This window comes from Neoarthrinium moseri (assembly GCF_022829205.1).
Source record: "Neoarthrinium moseri strain CBS 164.80 chromosome Unknown scaffold1_Wmoseri_CBS_16480, whole genome shotgun sequence".
NCBI lineage: Eukaryota > Fungi > Ascomycota > Sordariomycetes > Amphisphaeriales > Apiosporaceae > Neoarthrinium > Neoarthrinium moseri.
In genome coordinates, this window is record NW_026055115.1 from 717,320 (window position 1) to 732,045 (window position 14,726).

Here is a 14,726-nt window from a genome sequence, read left to right on the forward strand (position 1 = left end):
AGAAAGTTTGAAATTAAGTAAGAAGCATGGGATTGTATAACTTTCATGATGTAATTTGTTCGAATGTCTCAAAATGGATGTTTCGTTGAGTATGGTGATTACGAATCTACTTCTACGGGATAGATTTACATACAAACTACATACGTTAGGCACTAACCTTGACATCGCGAAATGGCACTTGAGCAGAGAAGGTTTGGTCGCTTGCGTTCCTGGTGGGGATCGAAGTCATGCCTTTGGTCACGTTGTTGTTGTTGCTTTCTTCTCATTCTCTCTAAGTCCATATTCTGTCTCCAGTTCGCTCCTGAGCTCATGCGCTCTCTCGCCGAAGGCAAGAAGGAGTCCGACGAGGCTGAAACCCAACCCTACCCACCAGATTGTCCGCAGACTCCGCGTATATACTTGGGCAATCTCTTTCCAGATTTCGGGAGAGTACGCGCTTGCCTCCCGCAGCCCGTGCACCTCACTTGCAAATGCATACGCCTGGCTGTCTCTCAGCCGATCACGTACAGCAGGGTCAGAGACGAGGTCAAGGTTTGCGTTGATTGCAGCATTAAAGATGATTGAGGCAATTGTAACGCCCCATACATATCCGAACGTCTTGATGAAAGAGTATGCCGCAGTGCTGAATGCAACGTCCGCTTCAGCAAGAGCTGACATGATAGCAGGTAACATGGTGGAAACCGTGATGCCCAAGCCTGCGCTTGAGACCAGCTCGATAAAAACCCAGGCCACTTTGGATGTTTCGCTGTCGAGGAGCGGGTACGAACCAATACCGAGCGAAGACAAGGCAAAGGCGACGAAATGTAAAATTTTGTAATTACCGAGCTTAGCCAGGAGTACACCCCCCAGTACAGCGAAGAACAGACTCCCGATGGCATATTGTAAATAAAACGTTCCAGATTTCAAGACTGTGGTTCCTTTGGCGGCTTGAAAGTAGACTGGAAAGAAATAGCCAATCGCCTGGATCAATACCGACTAAATAAAGGTGAGAATATAGCCTATCGCTGAGGTACGGTGACTAAACAGGCGATTCGGCAGGCTAGGGTGTGTTGCACACCTCTGTTGGACATGGAATATGATCCAGCCTACACTACCCATCGCGAGGGGTAGGATCACCCTCCAAGAGGACCATGGGTGTTCGATACCGCCCATTACAAGTCCGAGCAGGACGGCGAATGTGCTGGGTACGAAGAGCATATTGCCAACGAAGTTGATACGACGCAACTTGGACTTGCCCGTGTGGTGACCCGGCGATCCCATTTTCATTCGCATGAACAGAAAGATCCCGCACAGCGCAAGGCCGCAAGTAGGGATGTTGAGGTAGAAGATCCAGCGCCATCTAAAAGCAAGGAAGGTCAGTTGGGGGAATACTTTGCTAGTCCTCGATCAAAGACGGCTACTTACTCAACCTGCGCGATGGCACCGCCCACGGGAGGCCCCAGCGCGGCAGCAACGCCAGCAAACGAGTTCATGAGGTCGACATACTTGCCGCGCTCGCGGAGAGGAACCAAATCGCAGCACACGATGTCGAGGAGCACGTAGAGGCCACCTGCGCCGACTCCTTGTACCGTCCGGCCACCGATCAGCATGGCGGGGGACGTGGCGCCACCGGCTATGCCGCTACCGAGGACAAACAGCGCCGTGGACGTAACCAAGGGATTCTGGCGCCCGAAGATGTCGGCGAGCTGGCCAACTAGTGGCTGCACGACGGCCGAGGCGACGATGAACGTGTTGGCGAACCATATGTAGTGAGAGGCGCCTCCGATGGCTGCTGTGATGGTAGGTAGCGCCGTGCTGATGATGATGGCGTCTAGGGCACATATGAAGGCTAGAATGCACAGCGATGTGAATAAACCCCAGAAGCGCGGGGAATGGCCACCACTGGTAGGCAGCCGGGGTTGGTCAAGATCTGGAGCTAGACCGTCGTCGTCTGGGCTTGAGACGATATGGACGTTGCCAGAGTCGGCACTTGTACTGTGAGCCATGTTTGAGGGCGAATGAGGGCTGGAAACCTGAACAGACTGCATCTGCAGTTCATTGTTTTACATGACAAGGGCTTCAGCAGAATCGATCGGAGCAGGGAGCAGCATCCAGAGACCCCAGAGGTAGCTTCACCCAGCGGCGCAAGGGACGGGTTTGGATTCAACAGCGACCAACAAGGTGGGCCGCAGTTTGTCGCGTCTCGTATTGATCCGGACTTTGATGCATTGGACTTTGATCCCTTGCTTTCCGACAGGTTGTGCTGTGCCATATGCATGATATTTCCCCCCAACCCGCTCAATTTCTAACAAACTGCACAGTGCAGTTGAGTGGACGGTGTGACAGCTGTATATATGTAAACATACTATGTACTGTGATTTTGCCCGTACACCTCTTGTCAGCCATCCAACGGGCAGACGGGTTGCATGCATCTACGTAGGACTTTGGGTTCCTTGCAGTTCGCATATGCTTGTGCCGTCTCGGTGGGTACCTCGGTGGAAGGGGAACGGCTCGATCACACCTTCAAACTCTGGGCGCCCTTCTGGAAAGGGTTGCTTGTTGAGAGATTTAGTAACACTACTGATTTGGATCGACCAACAGAAGCATCGGGTTGTCAAGGGCTCATGGAAAATTAGATGGCTGGCTTCAGTTACGCATCTTGAGATAGCCTTACCTGTATCGCAATATCCGGTGGAGTACAGACATTTCTTCAGAAGTGGGAAATTTCTTTCAGGAAAAGGTATTAAAGAGAACGCGTAGCATCTACATTTATCAACATAGCTAACTCATCTGAGCCCTTCTGAACAAAATGTATATGCCGAAGTAGAAATAGCAAAAAATATGCATTCAAGACATGATAGTATGGGTATCGTAGAAAAGAAATAAAATAAATGGCCCGGCCCCCATCTTATGACCTCCACATATTTCAGCCATGGACATGCCTCCTATGCCCGCCATGGACGTGAGCGTGTGCATGCTCAGGTGTCCGCCTGAACCACCTTCGATACGGCATTGCCATGGACATCGATGCAGATGTTGAAAACGTGTCGGTCGTCTCTGGCATCGGCGCCGAGTCCGTGCTCGTTGTTGGCATATCCATGCTCAGCTGGCCGGTACCGCCAATAAAGCCAGTCCCGTAGCTCGAGCCAGTCCCGTATGATGGGAAAGGTGGCTCAACCGTCACGGTGACTGGGTCTGGAGTCACCGTGATATAGCTGGTTATTGGCTCGCAGAACGGCAGGTTAGCTGCCGAGGCCTGGGCGCCGGTCATGTAGACGGTTTGCATATTCGTAATTGTGCTGGTCATATGGGTCGCCGCACCAGCTTCTGCTGTAGGCGGTGGCGCAGCTGGGATCACCGGGCTTGGTATAATAGTTAGCAACGAGACTACCGTAAGGCTTGGGGGAGGTTCGAATATATAAACTTGAGGAGATAAGGGATGAGAGGCTCTAACCTTGGTGACGAGCTCGCTTGGACGAGTGAGGTGGGCTGAGCAGCCATGGGCGCTGTGCTTGACGCTGCTGAATCAAAACTATAGCTAGGCACATCAGATTGAGGTGGAGCAACTGGCGCCGACGCAGGCGAACTCGCGGGTCCAGGCTCAACAGTGGCCGCCGTTGGAGCATCAAGTGTTGGGACTGCATCTGTAGGGCTTGCCTGAGTGTCCAAGTTACCTGATCCGGCTGCAATGACAGCTGCAGGAGATGACTCGGGCGACGATGCTGCAATGCCACTACCCGCTGGGGTTTCAGTCACAGGGCACACCGTAGTCGAAACCGCAACAATTTCTGTCGTCACTACAGGGCTTTCTCGGGCTGGACAGTCGGTAACTTCGGGCGCACAAGAGGTGACAGTATAGACGTTTGTCGAGTAGACCGTCGATGTCGTGTATGAAAGGGGCTGACTTGGCGCATCACTGGACATCAGCTCGGCGCTGTTACTGACAGATGACAAAAGCAAGCTGGACGGCAGCGGCTGGCTCGGTGCGTCGCTGGGCATCGCCTCAACGCTATTAGATGACACAGGCATGGTGGATGAAGGTGCACCTTCAGCGGCCAGAGGCACACTCGTTTCAGCTGCGAAAGGGGTACTTGGGATGAGCGAACCAGAAGACTCTGGCATGGCGCTAGTTTTCTCTACCTCAGCCACCGCTGTGACAGGGCAGATGGTGGTATACAGTGGCACCATCTCCGTAGTCACACTTCCAAGCTGAGACGAGCAGTCAGGGGCGTCAGCGGCGCACGAGCTAATCGTGTAAACATTGCTTGTGAATACGGTCGACGTAGTAAACTCCTGGCTCGATGAAGTTGCATTGCTTGGAAGCGCGCTTGCGGTAATCGGTGTGGAGTCTGAGCTGACGGGTGATACTGAAGGAGTGCCAGCGACCTCTGTCGTGGCTGTCGCCTTATCTGACACAGGACAGACAGTAGTTGACACAGCAACGATCTCAGTGGTCACTTGTCCTTTGCCAGGGCAGTCTTTGACGTCCGGTGGGCAAGAAGTGACTGTATAAGTGTTTGTCGAGTAGATTGTGGAAGTTGTCATCTCTATTGGCGTCGTTGGAGCAGCAAGTGGAGACGATGAATTTGTCGAAGAAACAATAGATACAGTCTGGTTGGATAACGTCAATGAGAATGAGCTTGGAGTGTCAGACGACAGAATACTCTCTGGCGCACTGCTTGAGGCATTTGCCGCCGCAGTGCTGCCAGGAGAAGTAGTCTCAGCAGCAGGCAGAGACTGGGCCGCGATAACTTGGGTCGGACTGTACGTAATTCCATCCAAAACTGTGGCGGTGATGGGGCATATAGTTGTGTACAACGAAACAAGCTCAGTTGTGACACTGCCCTTCTTCCCAGGACAATCTTTAACCGTGGGCGCACAAGATGTGATCGTATAAATGCTGGTGGAAAAGACGGTTGAGATCGTTGACGTCGTGATTTCGCTACTAATGCTATATGTCGTTGGCATTGTCAAAGAATCTACACTTGGCGGAGCGCTCGACGGCGTATCCGCAGTGAGACTTGCATTTGTTAGGGATGACAGACTTGGTACAGCAGACGAAACAGAGGACGTGAATGAAGACACGGCACTGCTGATACCAGAGTTGGCCGATTCGATGGCAGATGAGAATTCCGAAGCAAAGCTGGAAAGAGTACTTGAATCTTCCGGGGACAAAGATGTTAGTAAAGTTGCGGATGCCGACTGGACGGCTGTCACAGGACAGACTGTGGTTCCTATAGAAACTAACTCCGTAGTGACGCTGCCTTTCTTTGCGGGACAATCCTTGACCTCGGGAGGGCATGACGTAATGGTATAGATATTAGTCGAAAAGATCGTGGATGTTGTCAGTTCGGTAAGTGATCCGATACTTGGCCCAGTGTTTTCGGGGGCGCTACTGGATACGGCACTCGAGATGTTGCTCGAAATAATGCCCGAAGTGCCACTGGTAGGTTCTGGTGAAGAGCTGGCGGCGGTGGCCGAACCTTCAGATACTGCAGATGTAGACGCAGCAGCACTTTCTGATCCTACAGCCGTGACAGGGCACACCGTTGTACCAATGGATATCAACTCCGTTGTCACGCTTCCTTTCTTTTCAGGGCAGTCCTTAACCTCAGGAGGGCACGAAGTGATGGTATATATGTTTGTTGAATAGATCGTAGAGGTTGTCAGCTCGGTGATGCTAGCACTGGCCATTATAGATCCATCAGTGCCGCTGGAAACGATTGTGGAGTTGGGTGCGGATGAGGTTTCATTCGAGTTCGGAGCCGGTGATGAATACTCTAGTGTATTAGATACACTTGTTGCGGATCCAGTAGATGTTTCCATAGATGATGAGGAGCTCGTTCCAAGTATCATGGAACTGAGGCTACTCAGAATACCCCCGGTTGACGCCAGAAGGGTAGCGGACGAGTCAACCAAGGTTGGCGATGACACTAGGGAGGACGGCAGGACTGACGTCGTCCCAGATCCTGAGTCTGTAGTAGAACCGACGCTTATAGTCCCTTCGGTGAGGGAAGTCGTAAGCGACGGTAATTCCAAAGACGTAGACGACATGAATGTGTCCGGGGATGTGTCAGGTGCTGTAGGTGATGACATTGGGCTTGCCACATAGGTAGGCATGTCCATAGAACTGGGAGATGACGAAATTATCGACGTTTCTAGCGTACTGGCAACGCTCAAGGGTGGTGCCGTAGGGGTGTCTGATGAGGCAGATTGGGCGCTGGCCATCCGGGCCGAGAGACCCAGGAAAACAACCAAGCCATATGATTTTCTTCTTAGCATTATAAAGCTGTTAGATGACCACGGAGATGTATACGAAGGAGATACTAGCTAGGATGCCCCCGGTACACTTGTTCACGGAGTCATGCCGCCGCACATATCATCTGCTTGGTGGATAAAGAGTCATTGTGTCCTTTCTTACCAGACAGTGCCATGACAGTATGAAAGAGGATGTCAAAGCACGTTCAATTTGGCTGCCACATCCGGGGCAGTCAATACTTGATTGTGAGCATAGCCAAGGGCCGTCATTATGGGTATCAAATTGCTCTTGACACCGCAGTCAATGAGAAGACATAGAACTGAGATGAGCATATGTGCTAACAATGCTATGCTTTTTTGATCGATATCTAGGCGCAATGTCACTGACTGCTGAGCCACAACAGTTGTGGTAGCGTCTATCAACTGACAGCGGAGGAGGCGGGACTTTTCAATGACCTTGACGCGGTGCGCGAAGAGGCATTGTGTTGACCTGCCAATCGTTTGGGCGAATTGGAATGTTAGGGTCACGATTGATACTGATCGCCGGATGATGCATGAGAAATGTGTAGACAAGTACAGGACAAAGGAAGTCAGCTTGCGGACTCGGCTCTCAATTCACCTTCTTGTCGAGAGAGCTAATGATTGGGATAGTCTTTTCCATTTGGCGGCCAGAAACCTGAAATCCGTTGATTCATGCATAGAGCCAGACTGGTGGAGTTGCAACAGATGTTGTGAGTATGACTTCACGCTTCGGACTTCCGGGAGAGGGCGGCCAACTACTGTAATCTCGTCTAGATAGGAAAGATTTGCGTACATGGAGGACATGGTTTCTGTCAGGCTGCATATGCACCTAAGCAACCTAGCTTCAGGGTCCAAAGTAACGCATCGTTGGGCCTTAGCAAGGGGCGATCTGCAGGGACCTGAACCACGCCAATCTACAACCTCAGCTTGGCTAAGTTGTACCCCGCTGCCCCCCACTGCGAAACTATTAACAACCATGCACCCCATTCAGTCGGCTCTGTCGTAATGGAGGCTTTCTTCAGCGAGTCTCTGTTCGCATTTCATAGCTTGAGAGTAAGCAAGGAAGTTTGACCCTGAAATCCATGGTTTCTATGCAGTTTTCTGTCCACGCACTTATTTCCCCGAATAAGTCTTGATTGATATTCTTCTCACCCCCTCACGTGGTGCGTGACTACATTACGGCCGCGACCTAGAGGATAGTTAATGAACTGTACGTCACTCAGTTTTCAGAAGCTCCGGGCTTGGTTTCAACATCCTCCAGATCCTGTCTTGTGGTGACTGACAGCGTCCAAGATTGGTGGTATTCGAGCATAGTGATCTGCCAATTAGCTTCGCCGCGTGCGGGCTTCTGGTGCGGTCCAGCTTCATACCAGTGACGCAAGCTGTGCGGTGTAGTCCATGCTCTTTTACGAGCGGTCGCTTGCACAGGTTTCGGCGGTCTTTCACATGCATCAGCCCGCTCGATGGTGATCTAAGCAGCAGTCGAAGCATCTGGCGGTCACCAGGACGAAGTTTGACTCCTCATTTACGAATGGGGCATAAAAAGCATTGCACGTGGGTGAAAACGTAACAGCCGCTTCGAGGTTGCAGCAAGCTGGTCTACAACCATTGAAGAGCACATCAACTGGCGCACTCGAAAATGGCCTTGAGGAGAGTGTAGTAATGCAGCCAAATCAAGCGAGAGGATGCTTGACTGAAGTAGGTCATTGCAACGGCACATCCACGCGTATAAGAAACGAGTATGATTGAACCTTGTCCCGGAGACACAGAAGGTGACCGGCCCTCCTCTTGGGTCCCCTGCAGAGTGATACCACGACGCTATCTTGCCCCAGCTCGAGAGCACCGAAGCACTTGCCACGGAATGGATTGAGCTCGTTACATAAGTCGTAACGCACTTGCAATCTTTCTCGGAGTCTTGGGCCTTGGGGCTTCCGGCCACGCTGTATACAAGCTGCGCGCAAAGAATGTGAGCGGCCTTGGCTGCATATCCCACCATCTTGCAGTACGTTACTCAAGGCACCCGTACCGCATCGTGCCACTGGGCTGTCCTCGGCCCACATCCGATGGCTTCCAGGCTCCAGGCCCGAGCCCCGTCCTATCAATTGCAGCCGGGCGGCCCCACTAGCCCACCAGCCCACGACTTGGACGCCCCGCCAATGGATCCCAAGGAAAAGTGCCGTCCCCCTTCTAGAAGACCGGGGGGGCTTCATCACTCAGGCTGAGAGAGTCCAAAGTCCTATCCAATCCTGCCGACTCCAGCCCACGACTCGTCTCTCTTCCTCTGCCAGCATTCTTTTTTTTGGCGCAACCCTCCAAGCCCCCAAGTCTAGTCTTTCTGCACCGTTTTTTTGCAGCCTCTCGCCATAGGTTTCGGGCCCGCCATTCTCTTGTCATCTTTTCTTGCGCGGCATCATTCTCTTGGCGCGCTTTTCCGAGCTCCATTAAAATATACTCGAGCCGTACCATACTGTCCCTCCCTCTCATCCGATCCCTCCGTGGCCCGTGAGCTGAGTTTCGATACCCGTGTTCCCGCCACGGCCGAGCCGACTATCGCCTGCTCTGCGCAGCCTCGCGCCCGCCCCGAGCCCGAGACAGGAGTATGCCTCTCCTCAAAGCCAAATCGGCGACGCAGTCTGTGCGCGTCGAGAAGGTAGTCGTGAAGAAGGCCGTCAAGAAGGTTACCGCCCCGACGCCGCGGTCCAGCCTCGCCCCCAACGGCAGTCTGCGCGCGACCTCGGACGCCTCGTCTTCGTCGCCGCGCCTGCTGTCGCCGAACTCCAGGGCCGTCGCCCGCACAAAGAGCGCCTCGCCCTACCCCTCGTCGTCGGACGAGCGCGCCGGCCGCAAGCGCACCCTCACCCAGCGCCGCCAGAACACGCCGCGCGACTCCCCCCACTTCGGCCCCGACGACAGCGACGACGACGACGACGAGGACCCCTTCGCCAAGAAGCGCAAGGTCATCAGCACCTGGAGGGACCCGCACCGCAGGCTGCGGCACAAGAAGGCCTTTGGCGATGACATCAGGTCGCCGAACATCATACACGGCGCCGATCTTGCCTCGGTCAAGACCGGCTGCCCGCCCGCCTTCGGCGCGCCCGAGGACGAGGTAGCCGTCCAGCTGCAATATCCCTCGCGGTGCCGGGCTGAGAGGTAGGACTTCTCTCCTCCCTTCCAATAGGATTTGACGGCAGGCTAACAATCTGGCAGGTACGAACTCGTGTTCAAGAAGGACAGGATAGACGCCGTCAAGGACATCAAACAAGTCGTCAAGCACGTCGCCGAAACATATCTTACGGAGGAGCAAGCGCAACCCTTCATTGATCACAACTCCAGCTTCTACAGAGATTTGGAGAAGGCCGCCAACGAGAAGCGATGCGACGTCCCTGCGTTCAAGGCGGCCCTCAACAGCTACAATACAAGCCTGCTCTCGCTGGTCGAGGATGGCTCGGTAGCCAAGAATCTCGATAATATGCACGGCATCCCTCCCTCCCTGGTCGATTTTATCCTCACCCAAGTGTACGAGCGCACTGTATCTCCGAACGTCGACTCGCTCAATAAATACCAGCCCGGAGGCGACAACGTCTATGGAGAGCTCAATGCTCCCTTTGTCCGCGAGATCCTGCAGGTACACGGCGGACTGACGTCGGAGAAGGTCTTCATCGACCTGGGGTCGGGTGTCGGCAATGTCGTATTGCAGGCCGCTCTCGAGATCGGATGCCGAAGCTATGGCTGTGAGATGGTCGAGAACTCGTGCAATTTCGCCGAGGCGCAAGAAAAGGAGTTCAACGCGCGGTGCCTCCTCTGGGGCATCGGGCCAGGTCGGGTGCGTCTCGAGAGAGGCGACTTCCGGACGAACAAGAAGATCCTCGAGGTCTTGAAGGAAGCCGATTGCATCCTGGTCAACAACAAGGCCTTCACCCCAGCCCTCAACGCGGCCCTGGTGAGCATGTTCCTGGATCTGAAGCCGGGCTGCAAGGTCGTGTCTCTCGTGTCCTTCATTCTCGGCAACGAGAAGAACGCGATCAACGATATTGCAAACAACATCTTTGAGGTCGTCGAAGACACGTACAAGGAAGACTGGGTTAGCTGGTCGCGGGCCCCCGGGCGGTATTTCGTGTCTACTAGGAAGTAAACTGGTCTTTCCGTCAGCCAGTCATCGGGCCGATGTTTTATAGTAAGGATGAGGAAGGCTGGCAAGGCCGGAGTATGTGAGCATTTCCGCGATGTGTTGGCATAGCCTTGCGGGCATTGGAATGCATTCAAGCGAGCGCATTTGCATTGCGGTTAATTGACGAAGAAAGAAAGAGACGTTTTCCACTTACTGTATAAAACATAAGAGCAGTGTTTGTTGTATAGGATACCACAGTCAGGCGTTATTTTTCCCCGTAGCAAAGTCCCAGAATTGGCACATTGTACTACTGCACTGCTCGTTCTGCCGCGTCACCGCTTCTTCCCATTCGTGCGCGTCGCCGGCTCGTTGGCGAGGTTCATGGCGTCGGCCTCCTCGCCCATGCGCTGCATCCAGCGGTCGACCAGCATCTTGTTCTCGTCCTTGACCTTCTGCATGTTGCGCTCGGCCGCGTCCAGGTGGATGTTGAGCGTCAGGTTCTCGTCCTGCACGTCCTTGAGCAGCCGGTTCTTCTCCACCAGCTCCTCGCTACGGTCCCGCAGCCGCGTCGCCAGCGCGCTGCGCTCCGCCGCCAGCTCCCGCACCCGCTTGTCGTCCGTCTGGCCCTTGGCCCGCAGCTTCTGCAGCTCCGCCTCGGCCGTCTTGAACTTGGCCTGCAGCTGGCCCCGCGACCGCAGCGCCTCGGCCAGGTCCAGCCGCAGCTGCGCGACCGCGTCCGTGTCGGTGGCTGTGGCTGGGTCTGAGTTCGCCGACGCGTCCCGGCCGCCGGAGGCCGGGGCCGTCTTGGACGGCGCGGACGAGCTCGCTGATCGTAGCAGGACGGCCTTCTCGGCCTCGAGAGCCGCCACGCGGTCGGCGAGTTGGGAGCCTGGTGGGGGGTGGGCGTCAGAAGTGTTGCACGAAGACAGGCAGGGGGCCAAGCCTAGCGTTTGGGGTAAGAGAAGGGCAACTAACAGGCAGAGACGAGGTCCTTGTTCACGGGGTTGTTGCGCTCTGCCTCGTGCAGGTTCGCGAGGTACTGATTGCGCCAGTCAGGCATGGCCGACGCTGGGGACCGGAGGCACCTTTCCAGTAGTTCTCTGTTCCTCTACTCCCGGCGGGGCATCTGGTAGGTGAGTATAGAGAGCTGTCCCAGGCTGTCGGTCGTCGTGATTGAACTGAGAGTTGGGTTGGGGGAAAGGCATGCGCTGTTTTTCCGCGTTGTTTTCTGCTTCTTTGGGGCGTGTAGCAAGATATTCAGGTGTCTTGCGTGGTGATTCAGTTGCCTGCAAAAGCGAGTGACGGTCAGGTCGGTCGCATCCTGTTTGCTTGAGACATTCCGCTGTGGCTTGCAACCCAGCGGGGTAGCAGACCGGGCTTGTTAATGGGCAGGGGTCCATCTGACGTATCCATCACGCTGCCCGTTTGGTTTCTTGTCTAGAATCAGCTAACTTTAGTTAGAATTGTACTAAGACATGCAGTTCGTTGGGCGTCTTTGTTTCAGCCCTGAAGAAACAATCCGCTAGTTAACAGGCACCAAGGGTACTGCTTCAGAACAGGAATAGTCTTCAGCACTCCAGTGCGTTCGAAAAAAAATGACCCTTTAGGACAGCTTATCGCTATCGAACAAGTGAAGGCCCTCGTTTTCCTGCCATCGTAACGTATCGTTGCAACAGCAAGAGCTCGCTTATAGTGAACCGGATAGTAGGGCATTATTGTTTGGGGGCTCGGTGGCTTTGTGGCTTGCGGTGCATTATAGGCGCTTGTATAAGTCTACAACAGACATCTTGTGTTTGCCTATTACAAAGACGCCCCATTGACCGACGCACTCTTCTAAGACGTGTAAAATGGCAGAACTAAATACTGCACTGCACGTTTAAGGTGTTGAGACTGACGAGAAGGGTTGCATTAGCTGGGAAGTAGTCTCGGGGCAGTATGGCCCCAGTCCATAACTCCGGCTTAACAGGGAGCAGGAAACCATGGGCTTAGTTGAGCACTCATGTAGCATGCAATTTATATGATTCAGGGTTCAGCTCTAGATGTGAATCTGTCAGCAGCAACCGTAGTGAGGATGCCATATATCACCTTCGCTCCTTATTACGACAAGCCATGTTGAACATAACCTATCACACTCGCCTGTTCCAAGTATTATGAATCCACTATTCTATTAAGCGCCATCCCTCAATAAGTTCCTATCTCTTAATTCAAACTCTAAGATGAGTTGCTATTGTCTTTGCAGGAAAATGCCTGGTCAATCTCGCCCCTCGCGTATGCATCAATGATATTTTGAACTACACCATACGTTCCACCGATTGTCAGAAATACAGCCAGCAGAATCATCAGCCAGTTGAGGTAATAGACAATAGTCTGCCACCAGTTGCCTTTGCGGTAGTGTTGGTGATCATAAACCCAGAGATACCCAGGTAACCCAAGTGCCAAAGGCGCAAAAGTCAATGAGCCGGCCAAGGCCAAAAGATAATTGAAGATCGGTATGCCGCTCGAAATTATTAGCGCTATGGCAGACATGCCAAAGGTGCAGGCGAGCCAAATTGACCAGTGGACGACCGAGTTCTTCTGCAGGTGTTCCGAGTTTCGCAGTATGCGGACAAAGATGTACTTGGCCGCAACGTGGATATAAAGACAGGCACTGACCAAGAGACCTATCAATCCAATGCCGTAAGCGACCTTCTTGATGACGTCGCCGGCGCTTCCCAGAGATGGTGAGGCAACCCACTGTCCACACCAGCGGTAGACGACCAGGCTGAATGACAGGTAGGACGCCGTAACGATGCCCATGCAAAGGTAAACAGCCTTGTTGTAATCCCTGGGTCTTTTCATCTCGGAAATCACAGGCAGGAAGGCAGACGTGCCCGCTCCGGAGCAGAAGATCGTGGCTACTGATGTGATACCCGCAACGAATGTAGGGTTGCCGATGACGTGGTATCCCAGATCAAAGTCACCCGTCTGGGGAGCAGCCGCTGGTCTTTCACGAGTAGTAACTCCAACACTGTTGCTGAGTGTAAGTTAACGGTAAAAAAGGGGTTAAGCGTAAAAGTGACTTACACGACAATGAAGACCGCAATGAACACGGACAAGAACCCGGCCCAAGTCAGCCACGCAATCTTCTCAAACTTTCGGGCACTAGCCAGGATAAAAACGGCAACCGTGGCGACCAGCATGAAATAATTGGTGCAGACAGCGTGGTTCGAGAGAGCGTTCAGAGCGACCGACGAGCCGAAGATACCAGAGGCACCGACGATGGCGTAGGTGACCAGGAAGAAAACTCCTACCACCTCCTTCAACCATGTTCCTCCGACGACATACGCCATGTCGGCGATAGAGTGGCAGCCCGCGTGGGCATTGCGGAAGTTGCCTTGGATGATGGCGCAGTACGTGTTCAGGAACTGCCAGCCGAGGACGTTGATTGCGCCCGGAAGAGCTCCCAGAACGTACATGGCCGATGGGATCGTCAACACTCCGGTAGCGAAAATGACTGCAGATGGGCCGTGAGTAACAGCCTCTCGAGCTTCCGAGGAGCCTCAGAGGAGGGTGAGTCAGTACGCACCCTTGAGGAAAATCACTGAAGCGTGGATCCATGAGACAGTGCGGAAGTCCACCTGTCCCTCCTGCTTCTTGAAGACTTCAAAGGCGTCATCATTGGGCTCCAACTTGATGGCTTCGATGCTGCCGCTGCTCCGCGCGGGCATGGGAGCGATGGCATCTCCCTTCTCTGAGGTCTTAGACGACATGTTTGATGACCTGGGATCCAGAAGACCCTTGTGAACGAATGCTGTACCCCGATTGGTAGTGGGAAGAGTCAGTGATGTAGGGTGACGAGAAATGCCGACCGCGCTTCACTTATATGCATCGTCGTATGTTGCTGGAATCCCGGATCATGAGATTGCAACCTTATCATCGGTTAGACACCGTCCTCGAAGATAACGATGGATCATGATGGTCCAAGAGAAGTGGGTTCATGAGCCCATGGCAAGCAGAATCTGGGGATTGTGGATCTTGTCGCTAACTAGGGTGTCAGACGGCAGTGTCTTGGAGGATGTCACTATTATGGAGCCGATATTGGAGTAATAGAGAGTCATGTATAGTCTCTGTACCCAAAAACATGAACTGTCTTGCCTATCACCTGCTCCAACTGGCTCTTTTGGGGTCACAGACAGGGGCTTAACTCCAACAACCAACGCTATCATTGGAGATTCTACGGATTACCCCAAGGGGAGTTTGGAGTCGTTCATTGACGAATGGAGAGTATCGCACAACGGTCTTTTGTCAAGATGGCTATCGCGTCGCTGATTCGCCTTTGTTACCTTTTGCTCTGCGTGTGAGAGGATACCGAAAGGCCGAA

The 14,726-nt window shown here is 53.5% G+C and overlaps 5 protein-coding genes across 5 annotated transcripts; 1 reads left to right on the plus strand and 4 right to left on the minus strand.

The window, feature by feature from the left end:
• Nucleotides 1-237: 237 nt before the first annotated feature.
• JN550_000217 (uncharacterized protein) lies at nucleotides 238-1,985 on the minus strand (the record flags this gene model as incomplete). The annotated part of the gene is made up of 3 exons (XM_049313447.1): nucleotides 238-975; nucleotides 1,090-1,339; nucleotides 1,405-1,985. 3 exons carry the CDS (start codon nucleotides 1,983-1,985, stop codon nucleotides 238-240), a joined length of 1,569 nt encoding a protein of 522 aa, XP_049177506.1.
• A 920-nt stretch (nucleotides 1,986-2,905) lies between these two features.
• On the minus strand, nucleotides 2,906-6,207 carry JN550_000218 (uncharacterized protein; the record flags this gene model as incomplete). Its single annotated transcript, XM_049313458.1, has 2 exons — nucleotides 2,906-3,341; nucleotides 3,434-6,207. 2 exons carry the CDS (start codon nucleotides 6,205-6,207, stop codon nucleotides 2,906-2,908), a joined length of 3,210 nt encoding a protein of 1,069 aa, XP_049177507.1.
• A 2,650-nt stretch (nucleotides 6,208-8,857) lies between these two features.
• On the plus strand, nucleotides 8,858-10,390 carry JN550_000219 (uncharacterized protein; the record flags this gene model as incomplete). The annotated part of the gene is made up of 2 exons (XM_049313469.1): nucleotides 8,858-9,408; nucleotides 9,466-10,390. The coding sequence occupies 2 exons, from the start codon at nucleotides 8,858-8,860 to the stop codon at nucleotides 10,388-10,390; spliced, it is 1,476 nt and encodes a 491-aa protein (XP_049177508.1).
• Nucleotides 10,391-10,698: 308 nt separating this feature from the next.
• JN550_000220 (uncharacterized protein) lies at nucleotides 10,699-11,426 on the minus strand (the record flags this gene model as incomplete). The annotated part of the gene is made up of 2 exons (XM_049313480.1): nucleotides 10,699-11,255; nucleotides 11,342-11,426. 2 exons carry the CDS (start codon nucleotides 11,424-11,426, stop codon nucleotides 10,699-10,701), a joined length of 642 nt encoding a protein of 213 aa, XP_049177509.1.
• Nucleotides 11,427-12,577: 1,151 nt separating this feature from the next.
• JN550_000221 (uncharacterized protein) lies at nucleotides 12,578-14,115 on the minus strand (the record flags this gene model as incomplete). Its single annotated transcript, XM_049313491.1, has 3 exons — nucleotides 12,578-13,373; nucleotides 13,430-13,859; nucleotides 13,932-14,115. The coding sequence occupies 3 exons, from the start codon at nucleotides 14,113-14,115 to the stop codon at nucleotides 12,578-12,580; spliced, it is 1,410 nt and encodes a 469-aa protein (XP_049177510.1).
• Between the last annotated feature and the right edge of the window lie 611 nt (nucleotides 14,116-14,726).